Source organism: Moschus berezovskii, chromosome 6 (assembly GCF_049115385.1).
Source record: "Moschus berezovskii isolate FMDL1 chromosome 6, NW_MosBer_1.0, whole genome shotgun sequence".
NCBI classification, from domain to species: Eukaryota; Metazoa; Chordata; class Mammalia; order Artiodactyla; family Moschidae; genus Moschus; species Moschus berezovskii.
The window spans coordinates 112,608,047-112,620,599 of NC_142465.1; the positions used below are offsets into that span (position 1 = coordinate 112,608,047).

Here is a 12,553-nt window from a genome sequence, read left to right on the forward strand (position 1 = left end):
CTATGGTCCCAGGCCTGGTCTTGGGAGATACTCTCTGCCTGGACCACCTTCCCCACAGACCTCAGACTCCTGCTGTGCTGGCCCCTGAGGCCAGACGACCCAGCTGTCACCATCCACCAGGTCCCTTTCTCACCGCAGCTGCCCTTTCTTTCCTCACGGCTTCACTGAGACACGATTCACACTTCACTGATTCACACTGTTCACCACGGACCCTGTACGAGTCAAGGCTTTGGGGAGTTCAAGTTCAGCAACCTTCAGCATAATCAATTTTGGAACATTTTTCTTCCTCCCCAAAGAAACCCAGCCCCCCCCAATCATCACCCCACAACCCCAAATGTCCCATCTCTGGGCAGTCATTAATCTTTCCATCAGTGGGTGTGCCTATGTGGACACGGCGGATATAAACGGAGTCGGGAAGATCACCAGGTAATCGACCCTTGTTCGGCCCATGTCCCCCCTCCTTCCCTAGAGCCCCCAGCCTCACGCTGGTCTCAGACTAGGTATCACCCAAATGCCAAGAGCATCAGGTATGAATAAGGCCAGGTCTCACTTTCCATGCTATTCTGAACCACAGCTAGTGAAATCGTGCCTCACCCAGAAAGGCCTTTTGATAACAAGTGTCCTCTAGGCTGTGACCCCCACTCCTCGTGGCCCTCCCCAAGCAGAATGCACAGAAGGGGCTCAAGGATGCGGGAGGTCCCCTGACCATACAACCCATGCAGATGTCCACAGCTTTTTCTCTAGGAAAGTGAGAAATGGCTAACAGGTCCTTTGGACATTTCAGGCCACGCTGGTTCTGAACCAGCTTCTCTTTCCTGCTCAGGAAGGTCCTCAGAGGTGCTCAGGTTTTGGAGGGTCTTCCATTTGTCACTTAAATGTCCACTCAGCACCTGGAGCTGGGCCTCTGAATGCCTGTTGTGTTGGGTTTTACTCATTTCCTCCTTATCTTTGCCTCGTGTAGAAGGGAGAAGATGCTCACCTGCAGGACTCCCAGGATGTGGCTACCTACCCCTGCTTTTTAGCCAGAACAAGACGGCAAAGATGGTTTCTGTCTATGGCCTTTGCGCTCCACAGGAGCAGTCTCCCCTCCCAGGTAAACAAGGGAGGGGCCTTCCTGCAAAGACCTGCTCAATGAGGGCCTTGTCCAGCCCTTCCCATCAGAGTCAACTTTAGCTGTTCACACCTTAGTGGGAATCAGTGTCCCTGCTCCTTCCTCTCCACAGCCTGAGAGGAGAGTCTGCCTGAGACTGACTGGGGGCCTGTGGGACTCCCGGGATGTGGCTCCTGCCCCTGCTTTTTAGCCAAACCCAGACAACAAAGGAGAATCCAAGTCCGAAGGCTGCCCGGGGCAGACTGGACGTGGTTCAGACCTGATTCCCTTGCTGACTGCAGTGCGGCCTCCTGCAAGCAGCTCCATCCTTCTGGGCTCAGGAGCAGAGGAGAAGCTCCCCAGAGGGGCCAGGCCCCGAGCTCACCCAACCCCAGGCCTCTGGCTGCAGGACTAGAGCCCCCCAACACGACCTCCCCTCTTGAGCAGCTTAACCATGAGAAACATAGTCAGATTGGTACCGTCCACCTGCATTTAGGGAGACAAGAAGACATAGTCTTTGCTGCTCTGTGACTATTTTACTTGTTATGATCGTCCATGTCTTGAGGGAAGGACCGTCTCGGCACATGTCACCCCATTCTCACCTATAAGCTTATAGGTGCTCCTGTCCTGTAAGTGGGGAAGGTCCCGCAGGCCAGGTGGGCCTGAGCGGGCATGGGTGGAGCCTCCTGGGCTTCGCGGCTTGAACAGCACTGGCCCTCTCTGTGCAGAAGAACTATGACGATGGTCTTATTTCTGCAGAGACCTGGTGTTCCCTCAGACCACCACATCTCTCTGTGCTAAAAACAGACAAGCGCGGCCCCTCCTCTTCCTGAAAATGACTCCTGCTTCTGGCCTGTGCGAGGAGGACAGAGGACTTAAGAAGTTGGCTTCTCAGCCTTTTCCCCCACTGGCAAGTTCTTCTCAGAAAGAAGGAGCTGAGGATATCACCCTCAGGCCCAGAGACAGGGGACACAGCCCCGCGGAGGAAGCCCAAGGCCACTTCCTCAGGAGCCTGCCAGCCACCTGCAAGGAAGCAGCCCAGGCGGGCCCAGAATGTGAACAGAGGCCCGCAGAGCGATGACAGATGTCACAGTGACATTTAAGAGTTTAGCAGGGAAACCAGGACAGGCACGATCTTAAACCGCACAGGAAGCTTGTCACAAGTTTCAAGTTTGGTGTGTTTTTTTTTATTTTCAGAACAGAAGCTGGTTTTATTTTTAAAAAGAGAAGGAGAAAAAAAAAAAACGTGATAAATGCCAGCGAGGTGCCACTTCCGTCCTCCAGGCTCCGACTGCCAGCTCTCCGCTCTTTCAGAAGAATCGTGGACTCTGTAGCCGTCTGTACAGAGGGTCTGGGTCAAGCCCTTTCCAAACAGGGAAGGAGTCAGAGGCCCAACACACCCAGCGTTAAGAGGCGGCAGCGCGGTCCGACTCCAGCTTCTCCTCCATGACCTGCACGGAGGGCGCGGCCCGAGAACAGGAAATCCCGCCTGCTGGGCCCACCACAGCATCTCCAGTTGGCCCCCCGCACCACAGATGCCCCTAGAAAACAAGAAAAACGAAACTTCCGGGGCATCTCTTGTGAGTGGGGCAAGGAGAGTAAGTAAAAGGACTCCAGAGAAACACGGCAGAAGGAAGGGGCTGACCCCCTGAGCGTAAATGATGGCACCAAGTGTCAGGAAGAGGATGTCTGTCCCTGCGTGAAAGCGGGCCGGCAGCCGGGACCAGCCGCACCCACAGTCTCTCGACGGACCGGGAAGTGCAGCTCATCGGAACCCACCATAGCCCCCCATCAGCACACCCGACAGTGGGGGGCCCCCACGTGTCACAGTGTCACTCAGCAGGGAGAAAGGGGGTGGGGCAGGGGCCAGCCTGGGCCCTCCATGGCTCAGACGCGGAGAGTAGGTAGCAGAGCAACAGCAAAGCTGGAAAGAGCGTTTGGGAACAGGGGCTACCCCCCAGGGTCTGGGCCCCAGGACTTTGACCACATGGAATTCAAAGGGCAAGAAGAGGGGTCCTGGGAGAGGAGAGAAGGCCAAAAAAGGAACAATTTGTTGCAAAATCCAACCAGTTGACCCTGGACCTGGTGGGCGAGGGGCTGGGAGCCCCAACACTGAGAGCAAACATTTTCCTCCCTGCCCCCGCCCCTGGAGCAGGGAGGCTCAGGACATCAGCCCCTCCTGTCTCTGCCTTCTGTCAATAAGCCCCCAAAACAATGAAGGGCCCCCAGCATAGAACAGAGGCCCAGGAAGCAAAAGTGACCTGTGTGTCACTGAAGCCGGCCTGTGAGAGTGAAGCCACCACCCATGACTTCGGGCACTTAGTCTGGGGGTTATTACACCACACAAAGCTGCCCAAGCACACGGAGTAGGGACATCCTTACAAACTGCCCCCACCCCATCCTGTTACCCTGTGCGGGAGTGGGTACCTCGGCCTCAAGACTGTATGTGGGCAACCCCTGGATATCGGCTGTTACTACAGAGGGAGGCTGGGTGGGTTGAGGCTTGCGCACCCCCTCCAGGCAGTCTACCCTTTCCCTAGGGACTCACTTGACCAGAGCAGAGGACAAAGGTCACCGCCACCCTTTCTGATCCACACCAGACTTTCCAGAAGAAGGGCAGGGGGTGGGAGGCAGGTTCCCTACTCCCCTGAGCCCATGGGTGGCTCAACACATATCAGCCCAGGGACCCCACCGAAGCTGTTCTGAGTCAAGACCTGACCCAGCCCGCAACCAGCCTCAGGAAGGATGGGAGCTGTGGGCTCAGAGAGAGGGAGAGACGGAGGGCAGCCAGTGGCTGATCCTCCATAGACCCTGTAATAACACTGGCACCGAACCCCAGCGGGTCCAGTAGCCATGGTGAATGCGACATCTGAGTCTTTGTCCTTTTTTTTGCAAGCAGCATCAGTGTGTGCTGCAACACAAGTGGAAAGCACGGAGGTAGACACGCTCACTCACCCGAGAAAGGGTGTAGTTTGGTCCTTAGAGTATAGACCCCACCCCGCAGCTGAGAGGAGTGGGGTGGGACTGAGGAAGACCCTGGGTGAGCTTCTCCCTCGGAGGAGGGCCCCTGGGCAGTCCCCAGGTGCCCAGCTCTGTCTGGGAATTAATTCATGGCCACAGATTCAGGTAGGAATGAGGAGTGTGGGTAGGGAGGACAGGGCCTCCCCAGATCTCCTGCTGATCTCAAGGGGCACAGGGTGGACACAAGGAAACAACACACGCACACGTGCGCGTGCACACACATACACACACACACAGATTGCATCTACCATCTGGATGAAACAACAGACACAGCCCGGGAACGGGGGACTCCAGGTCAATTTCAAGGTGTGGGACACCGGCCACTAGCCACAGCCTAAAAGCAGCTGTCCCATCCAACCTCCTGCCTGCGTCCCCCTCCTCCACTTTCCCCCACAAGGGAGAGGAATCAGGGTGAGATGGAAGAAGCACGAAGCAGAGGTGCCAGGTCCCTGGAGGCTGGAACTCAGAATGGGTGGGGAGAACAGAGCCTGGCGACTTTCCTCCTTCTTTCAGTAGCTGGCTGGCTCCAAGCAGTCTTGACCCAAAGGGCTCGGAGGGGCGCGTTGGCCCTCACCCCCGTTAACAGATGATCTAGGCTAGGTGAGAAAAGGTCGGAGGACAGGGAGCTGGGTTTCCCAACCCCAAAGCAAGCCCCCAGACCCCTCAATTCTGGGAGGCCACAGCCAGAGTGTTGACATAGCCGTGGGCGCACCCCTCATCTTCGGAGACGCAGTGGCCCAACTGGGGGGCCCCAGGCGCCGGCGGGGCGGAGGGCGGAGCACCGTAGCCAGACCTGGCCCGACTAGGAGAGGAAGGCAGCCCCTGGTCCCAGCAACCTTCCAGGGCCTCCAGGCCGCGGCAGCCGAGGAAGAAGAGGTTCTTGAGCATGAAGACAGAGAGCGGCTGCTGGTAGCTCAGGGCCAGCAGGCAGCGCAGCGCCAGCAAGGGCGCGTCCACCAGGCAGCTGCCCAGGAGGCGCAGGAGACAGCTGCAGCCGCCCGGCCGCGAGGCCCGGGCCCGGGGCGAGGCGGCGGCGTGGAGCTCGTAGAGCCAGAGCACCGGGGAGGCGAGCGCGAGGAAGTGGACGGCGAGGAGCAGGTAGCGCAGGTGCGCCGGCAGCGGCGCGCGGCCGTCCAGCATCAGCTCCACCAGCGCGAAGCTGTCCAACAGGTCCAGGCACGTGCCCAGGAAGCAGCCGGCGGCGCGGTGCCGCTGCGGCTGCAGGAGCAGGGGGCCCGCGGAGCCGGGCGCGGCACCCGCCTCGCCGATGGCCCGCACCAGGCAGTAGAGCAGCGGCGCCGAAAGCGCCATGGTGAGGCGGAAGCCCGTGGTGCCGAAGGGGGCGCGCAGTTCGATGAGGTCCAGGATGGACGTGCCCAGGATGAGCACCACCTTGGGCGTGAAGGCGATGGAGTAGATGAGCCAGGCCAAGTAGGCGAAGGCGAACTCGCCGGCCGCCCCGACCGGCCCCGCCGGCCCCGGGCCACCCGCGCCTCCGCGCGCGCCGCGCGCCTTGGCGCCCGCAGCCCCGGCGGGGGCGGCCGGCAGGTGCAGGGGCGCTGCGTGCGGGTGATGCGGGTGGTGGGCGTGTGCGTCTCCCCGACGGCCCCGGCTGTTCTTGGCGAAGAAGATGGCCCAGCCCGCCGCCACCACCAGGTCGGTGGCCACCCAGGAGCACCAGTACAGGTCCGTGACGGCGATGAGGTACACGTCCAGCAGGCCGCCTTGCGCCAGCAGCAGCGCCACGGACAGCACCTGGTAGCCCCAGCGGCAGCCCGAGCCAGAGAAGCAGCCGCGGCGCCCACCCCCGCGGCCCGACCGGGCCCGGCGCCCGCAGCAACCGCAGCACGAACGGCAGGAGGGGCCGGGGCCGGGGCCGGGGCCGCCCGCACCCCCGACGGCCCCGGCGCCGGCGCCCAGGTCAGCGGCGGTCATGCTGCGCGCGGAGGTGGGCGTGGAGGCGCGGGAGGCGGCGGGCGCCCCCGGGGGCTCGGCGGACACCAGCGGCCTGCTGATGCTGGCGCTCTCGTCGTCGTCCTCCCGCTCGGCGCCCGCGGGGCTGTCGCTGCCGCCGCCGCTGCCGCCGCTGCTGCCCGAGCCGCTCCGGCCGCGCAGGAACCGGGGCTGCCGCCGGGCTGGGGGCGGGGCCGCGCGGGGGGCGCCGGGCGCGGGGCGCATTGTCCTCGGCTCCCTCCCGCCTACCCGGCCGGAGCCGCGCGCCGGAGCCGAGCCCCGCGGCCGGGCGCGCGCGGTGACGGCGGCGGTGACGGCGCGCGGGGCGGCCCAGCCAAGAGCTGGGGGCGGGGCAGGGAGACCGGGATTGGATTCGGGGCCGGGAGGGGGAGATCCGGGCCGCGGGGTCGGTGGGAAGCAGGGGAGAGGCGGCTGGGCGCGGAGCTGCGGGGGAGCGGGGAGGACAATGCCTCGGAATCCGTGGGGACGCGGGGGCGCCCCATGGGAACGCGGGGGCGAGATGGGAGGTGATCGCGAGGTCCTACCCGCTGTACCCTTGGGTTTTAGGGACCGGGTGGCCTTGGTCTCAGTGTAGACTGTGGCTGCGAGCAACTAGCCTCGGACCTCTGCAGGCACCAGGGCAGATTTGGCCTCTGCTTCCTCCAGTGCCCTCTCCACTCTCCACTGGGCCACCCTGCCTCTCCCTAAGGCCCTTAAAAGCCATGGGAAGAGTCAGGCCATACTGATTACAAGGACCATAAACAGACATATATTTCTACGTATTTATGTCCCTTCCCCACTTGGTTCAGTGGCCACCCTGGGGGAGGTACCAACCTGCAGTGGCCGGAGCAACTCTCTGAATACAAACACTGGGAAGAAAGGAGCAGAAAGAGGATGGTTTGTGTGGCCCCAGCCAAGCTGGCCCCGGGTATTCTCTGAGGTTCTTAAGGCAAGAATGGGAATCAACGGGAAGAGGTAGCTGCAGAGGAAAAATAAAGAAACACCTAGAGTTGCAGGCGCGTCAACAGACACAAAGGACCACAGCAGTGGTGCCAATGCTATAGCCAGGCAGTGGACAGAGCTGTCCCGCCACTCCACAGGTGGACATGGGGTTCCACACTCACAGCACGCACGCCCCCAGCACTCACATGTTCTGTGTCCAGTCCTCGTGCGGGCCCAGCAGGCGTGGCAGTGGACAGAGTTCTGTCCCGCCAGTCCACAGGTGGACGTGGGGTTTCACAGCACACCCCCAGCACGCACACGTTCTGTGTCCAGTCCTCACGCAGGCCCAACAGGTGTGGCAGGGGAGCTGAGCCCTGAGTTGGTGGTCTCAGCTCTACCACTGGGCCTGTGTGGTCTTATTTCATCTCTCCGAGCCTCGGATTATCTAGTTGTAAAAGGGGACCAACATTTGCCTTCCCAGGCTATTGTGTTAGGAGATCATAAGCTGGGAGGGTTTGGCGCAGTTCCTGGTGCAGAATGTGTGAAAGGTAAGTGGTGTCATCATTACAATTGCTCATGTCTCCACCCTTGGGGACACCTACCAGCTCAGGCCACTCTTGATTGTTTTCTGGGCTAGATCCCTTCCCGAGACCACAATGGGAGCTCTGCTGCCTGACAGCTTTGGGCTTCGCCAAGCGCCAGGGAGGCGAGCGGTTCTTATTGGGAACAGCGGTCCTTGAAGCTGGGCACAGGCTTCACGGCATGAGAAATTTAGCCCTGCCAGCTGGCACAGAGGCCACCCACCCAGGGCAGTGGGGGGCACTCGTGAGTGTCACAGCAGGTCCAGGTGAAAAAGCGGGCTGGGGAGCTGCCAACTGCTAATGGGAGTGATTACAGCCGGGCTCCCAGCCTCCCCCCACGGAGAACACCAGCCAGCAGCTAACCTGAAAACTGGCCTATAATTCCTGCTCAAGGCAACCGAGCAGGAGAAGAAGCAGAGACGCTGATGAAGGCCAAGAACCAGGCTCCTGAGCGTACACTGAAGGCTCTGTCCTCACCCCAGCCCAGGCCCGCTACTCTAGCCACCCACTTGGCTCACTCCTGCCCTTGCCCATCATGCCAGCCCTCGCCCAGACCCCCCCCCCCCGAGGATAGGTCTCCTCCCTGGAAACTTGGGTTGTACCAGACCTTTTTAAGTTATCCTTGCATTTCTAGGGAATGAACTCCAGTCGCTCAGAGTAACTTCTGAATGAGATTCTTTAGCCCCATTTCTTTCAGGGCTGAGGCCCTGAATAAAAAGGTCTCAGAAAAGAAGGATGAGAAATCAGGGCACATGATGGAGTATGCCAGTGGTCTGAATACCAGAGGGTCCTCGGTTTTGCAGTGGGTTACATCTGATCTGTGTACACACTCGAACACACAGATGCACACAGAGAGCCTTCGCTTCAGCCTAGGAGAAGCTTGACAAAACTGTGGCTGGGATGAAAAGGAGGAAGTTAAGAGCTTCTCATGTATAAATTGAATGCAAACATCCCACAAGGACCTGGAAACGGCAAGACACACTTGCCAAGCAGCTCCCAGGATCCCAGGTCTGTGCTTACATCTCACATATGATACCCAGGGACAGAGACAGAGGGATGGCACTTTGCTTCCAGACCTCCAACCCCCAGCCCAGCGTCCTCACCTGCCCACCACACTCCTCATAAGCCTAGGATGGCAGCCTGGGAGTGGGGGACAAACTAAGCAGGTTTCAATCCAAAAACCATTTCCCTGAGCACCTGTCCAATGCTGGGAGGTGGAGGGGGACACCATGTAAAGCTTGTTTGGAGACTTGATACCTCGTCCGCCTGGAGCAGAGAGGCCAGGATGGGTTGGGAGGGAGGAGACATCCCCAGTCAGCTCAGCAGCCCAGGAAACTCAGTGGCAGGATCGCCCCCACCCCCAAGCACCAAGGTTCAATACCACGGATTTAGAAATACATAGGTTCTCTCCTGTAGAGGGAGACAAGATCTCAGCTTCTTTAAGACATAAAATTAGATAAAAGTAACAATTATAAGGCTGTTATTACTTGGTTTGCAACATATATATATCTACCCTGTACAATAATAATAGTAATAAGAGGGGAACAGAAATAAAGTACATAGAAGCATGTTTTCTATTTCTCACTGGAATTACATTGGTATAAGTCGGAGTTGGTGATAGACAGGGAGGCCTGGCGTGCTGTGATTCATGGGGTCGCAGAGAGTCCTACAGGACTGAGCAAATGAACTGAACTGAAGTCATAGGATACAATGTATATTATTAGCTTTAGAGCAACTACTAAGAAAATAACTCCAAAAACCATTTAAGGGACTTCCTTGGTGGCCCAGTGGCTAAGACTCCACACTCCCAATGCAGGAGGCCCAGGGGTTCAATCCCTAGTCAGGGAACTAGATCCCATGTGCTGCAACTAAGACCCGGCACAGCCGAATAAATACATATTTTTAAAGAAGAGCTTAAACATTGTTAAAGGAATTAAATGTTATACTAGGGGGAAAAAAACAAAACTCTTAGTACCAAAAAATGAAAAAAAAATTTTTTAAAGAACTTCAGGTTTCAAATAAATAGTCATTGAAAAACATCAATAGATGGATTAAGCAGCACATTAGATACACCTAAAAAGACTTAGTAACTTTAATAATAGTATCTAAAGAGGGGACATATGGACAACTGACTCACTTTGCTGTGCAGAAAAAACTAACACAACGTTGTAAAGCGACCATGCTCCAATAAAAATGAATAAAAGTATATATCTGAAAAAAATCTCTAGAATGCAGTGCAGAGAGCTAGAAGTGGTAACATATTCCAAAGACAAATTGAGTAGATTGGAAAGATCCAAAATATGCCTAATAGAAATTCCAGAAGGAGAAACTTGAAAGAGTCAAGGAAAGATAATAAAGAAATTACAGCTGAGAATTTTCTAAAATGGGTAAAAACTTCTCCAATCCCCAGATTTAAGAATCACAATGAATCCTAAACAGGATGAATAAAAATAAACATGCTGCTGGATGCTTGGATGTGAAACCAGAGAGCATCTACAGGAAAGGATCTTCAGAGAAACCATGACAGTAAATCACGGAACAACAGTTAGATTGACAGCAGGCTTCTCATCAGAAATAACACAAGCCAGAATGCAAAGGATGGTTTAAAAAAATAAAGTTAAATATATCCACAATCACAATAAATGTCCTATTAAATAAGAGAGATGATTGGGCTCATTTTTTTAATTCCCAGCTATATGCTTTTATAAGAAATATTTCTAGGGACTTCCCTGGTCATACAGTGGGTTAGAATCGCCTGCCAATGCAGGGGACACTGACTCGATCGCTGGTCTGGGAGTATTCCATATGCCAGGTGGCAACTAAGCCCGTGAGCTGCGACTACTAAAGCCCGCACACCTAGAGCCTGTGCTCCACAGCAAGAGAAGACCTAGCTCGCCGCAACTAGAGAAATCACTCAAACAGCAACGACAAGCCACCACAACCAAAAATAAATAAAGAAATAAAAGAAATATCTCTAAAACATAAAGACAAAGCAAGATTGAACGTGAAGATTGAAGAAAAAATGTAGACATATGTATTTTAATGCATTTATGTAAATAAACCAAGCAAATATTAACTCAAAAAGCTAGCATGACTTGGGCTTCCTGGTGGCTCAGTGGTGAAGAATCCTCCTGCCAATGCAGGAGACATGGGTTCAATCCCTGATCCCAGAGGATCCCACACCGCGAAGCAACTAAACCTATGTGCCACAACTATTGCATCCATCCTCTAGAGCCCAGGAACCACAGCTACCAAGCCCACAGGCTACAACTACTGAAGCTGGCACATCTAGAGCCCATGCTCTGCAACAAGAGAAGCCACTGCAATGAGAAGCAACTAGTGGCTAGCCCCTGCTCGCCCCAGCTAGAGAAAAGCCTGCACAGCAATGAAATCCCAGCACAGCCAAAAAAAAAATAAAAATGATAAAAAGAAAATGCCTTTAAAAAGTTAGTGTGACTATATTAGCATTAGAAAAAAATAAATTTTATACTCAAGAATATTTTTATGAAATAAAGAATTTCATCATATAGTGATGAAGGAGCTAGCATTAAGATTAAGGGTATGCACACTAGACCTCGACTGCCTAGGTTCAAATCCTGACTCCACCACTCAGAAGCTGGGTGACCTTGGTCAAGTTACTTGATCTCTCTGTCTTCAATTTTCTCATCTGTAAAACAGGGACACTAATTAATAGCACCTACTTCATAAAGTTGTTATGAGAGATGGAAGGCGCCTGGATGTCTGAGTCACCACCTGGAGGGCAAGGCCAAGAACAGCACCTGGCCCACATCAGCCTATGAAACAGCGAGAAATACCTTGAGTGTGTTAAGCTGTAGTTTCAATGGACATGTTTCTGAGTGCTGTTTTGTCCCACCCTGGTTTGTATCCCACCCTCTGCCAAGGGAACACTGTCTTAATTTACTGTAACTTTTTAAAAATGTTTGAAATCCGATAGGACCAAATCCAGGGTGAAGACAGGAACTTCTCGTCGACAAGGCAGTTTTTCATTTCTTTCAGGGGCTCAGTAGGTGCTCTGCAGGCATTTGTTGAGTGAATAAATGAAGCTAAAGAAACACAAAGGAAAAAGCAGACAAGATGAGACGCCCCTCGGGCTCCAAAGGGAGGTCCCGGATGCTGCAGCTGTTCTGGGAGGAGTGAGGTCCACAGTGGGAGGAGGGAGGCGGCTTTCAAACCAGAACCCTCTTCTCTGTCTCCCAAGAAAAGAGAAAATGAGAAGGCTTTTGGAACCAAGAGCTGGAGGAGGCTGGAAGCAAAAGCTGAAGCCCTGACAGCCTCGCAGCCCTTCACAGCCAGAGACAATCCTCGCACCTCCAGCCCCTGGCAGAAGGTGCCAGGAGCCCCCGGCAGAGAGCAGGCAGGTGTCCCTGCTCGACCCAGCCTCCCTGCACCACGCAGTACGGGAGAAGTGACAAGAGAGATGGGGGGAACAAAGCTATTCTAGCCGAGATATTTTAAAAATCCGCCCTCAAGGCAGTATCCGGTTGCTACAGCAACCCTAGCTCCTGGGGAGGCCTGACCACCCACTGGCTCCCTGCCTGCCTCAGTCTAGGGGTGCCTTGGGAGGCCAGAAGCTGCCAGCACCACGGGGCCACGGAGGAAGGGTGGGGTTCAGCACCAAGGCCAGGACTGGAGACCCACACAGGCACCGCATGCTCCGCTTCTGCTCTGGGCTGATCACTTTATTCTGAACATGTGTTTACTTCCTGTGCAGACTGCCTCATGGAGTCTTGTTTGTATTCACTTGGCACCTTCGAAACACAAAAAGGTAGGTAACTTTTTCACTCAGTCGGGCTGAGCAATGAAGCAGCTGGTCGTGGATTTGGTTCCAAGGTCTGGACAAAGCCCCAGAGGAACGAGACCAGTCTGGAGCCTAGTGGTCCGCCCTGCCCTTGACCTGCGTGAGTGACCTGCAGTCACCTTTCCTTCCTGCACCCCACCTGGAAGG

At 55.6% G+C, this 12,553-nt stretch overlaps 1 protein-coding gene across 1 annotated transcript; it reads right to left on the reverse strand.

Moving 5' to 3' along the window:
* Positions 1-2,068: 2,068 nt before the first annotated feature.
* On the reverse strand, positions 2,069-6,334 carry TMEM121B (transmembrane protein 121B). The gene has a single exon (XM_088837462.1). It carries the CDS (start codon positions 6,287-6,289, stop codon positions 4,775-4,777), a length of 1,515 nt encoding a protein of 504 aa, XP_088693588.1. The 5' UTR covers positions 6,290-6,334; the 3' UTR covers positions 2,069-4,774.
* Between the last annotated feature and the right edge of the window lie 6,219 nt (positions 6,335-12,553).

What these genes read in the sequence shown, in the direction of transcription:
- TMEM121B (XM_088837462.1), bottom strand. Translation starts at nt 6,289, where the DNA reads ATGCGCCCCGCGCCCGGCGCCCCCCGCGCGGCCCCGCCCCCAGCCCGG.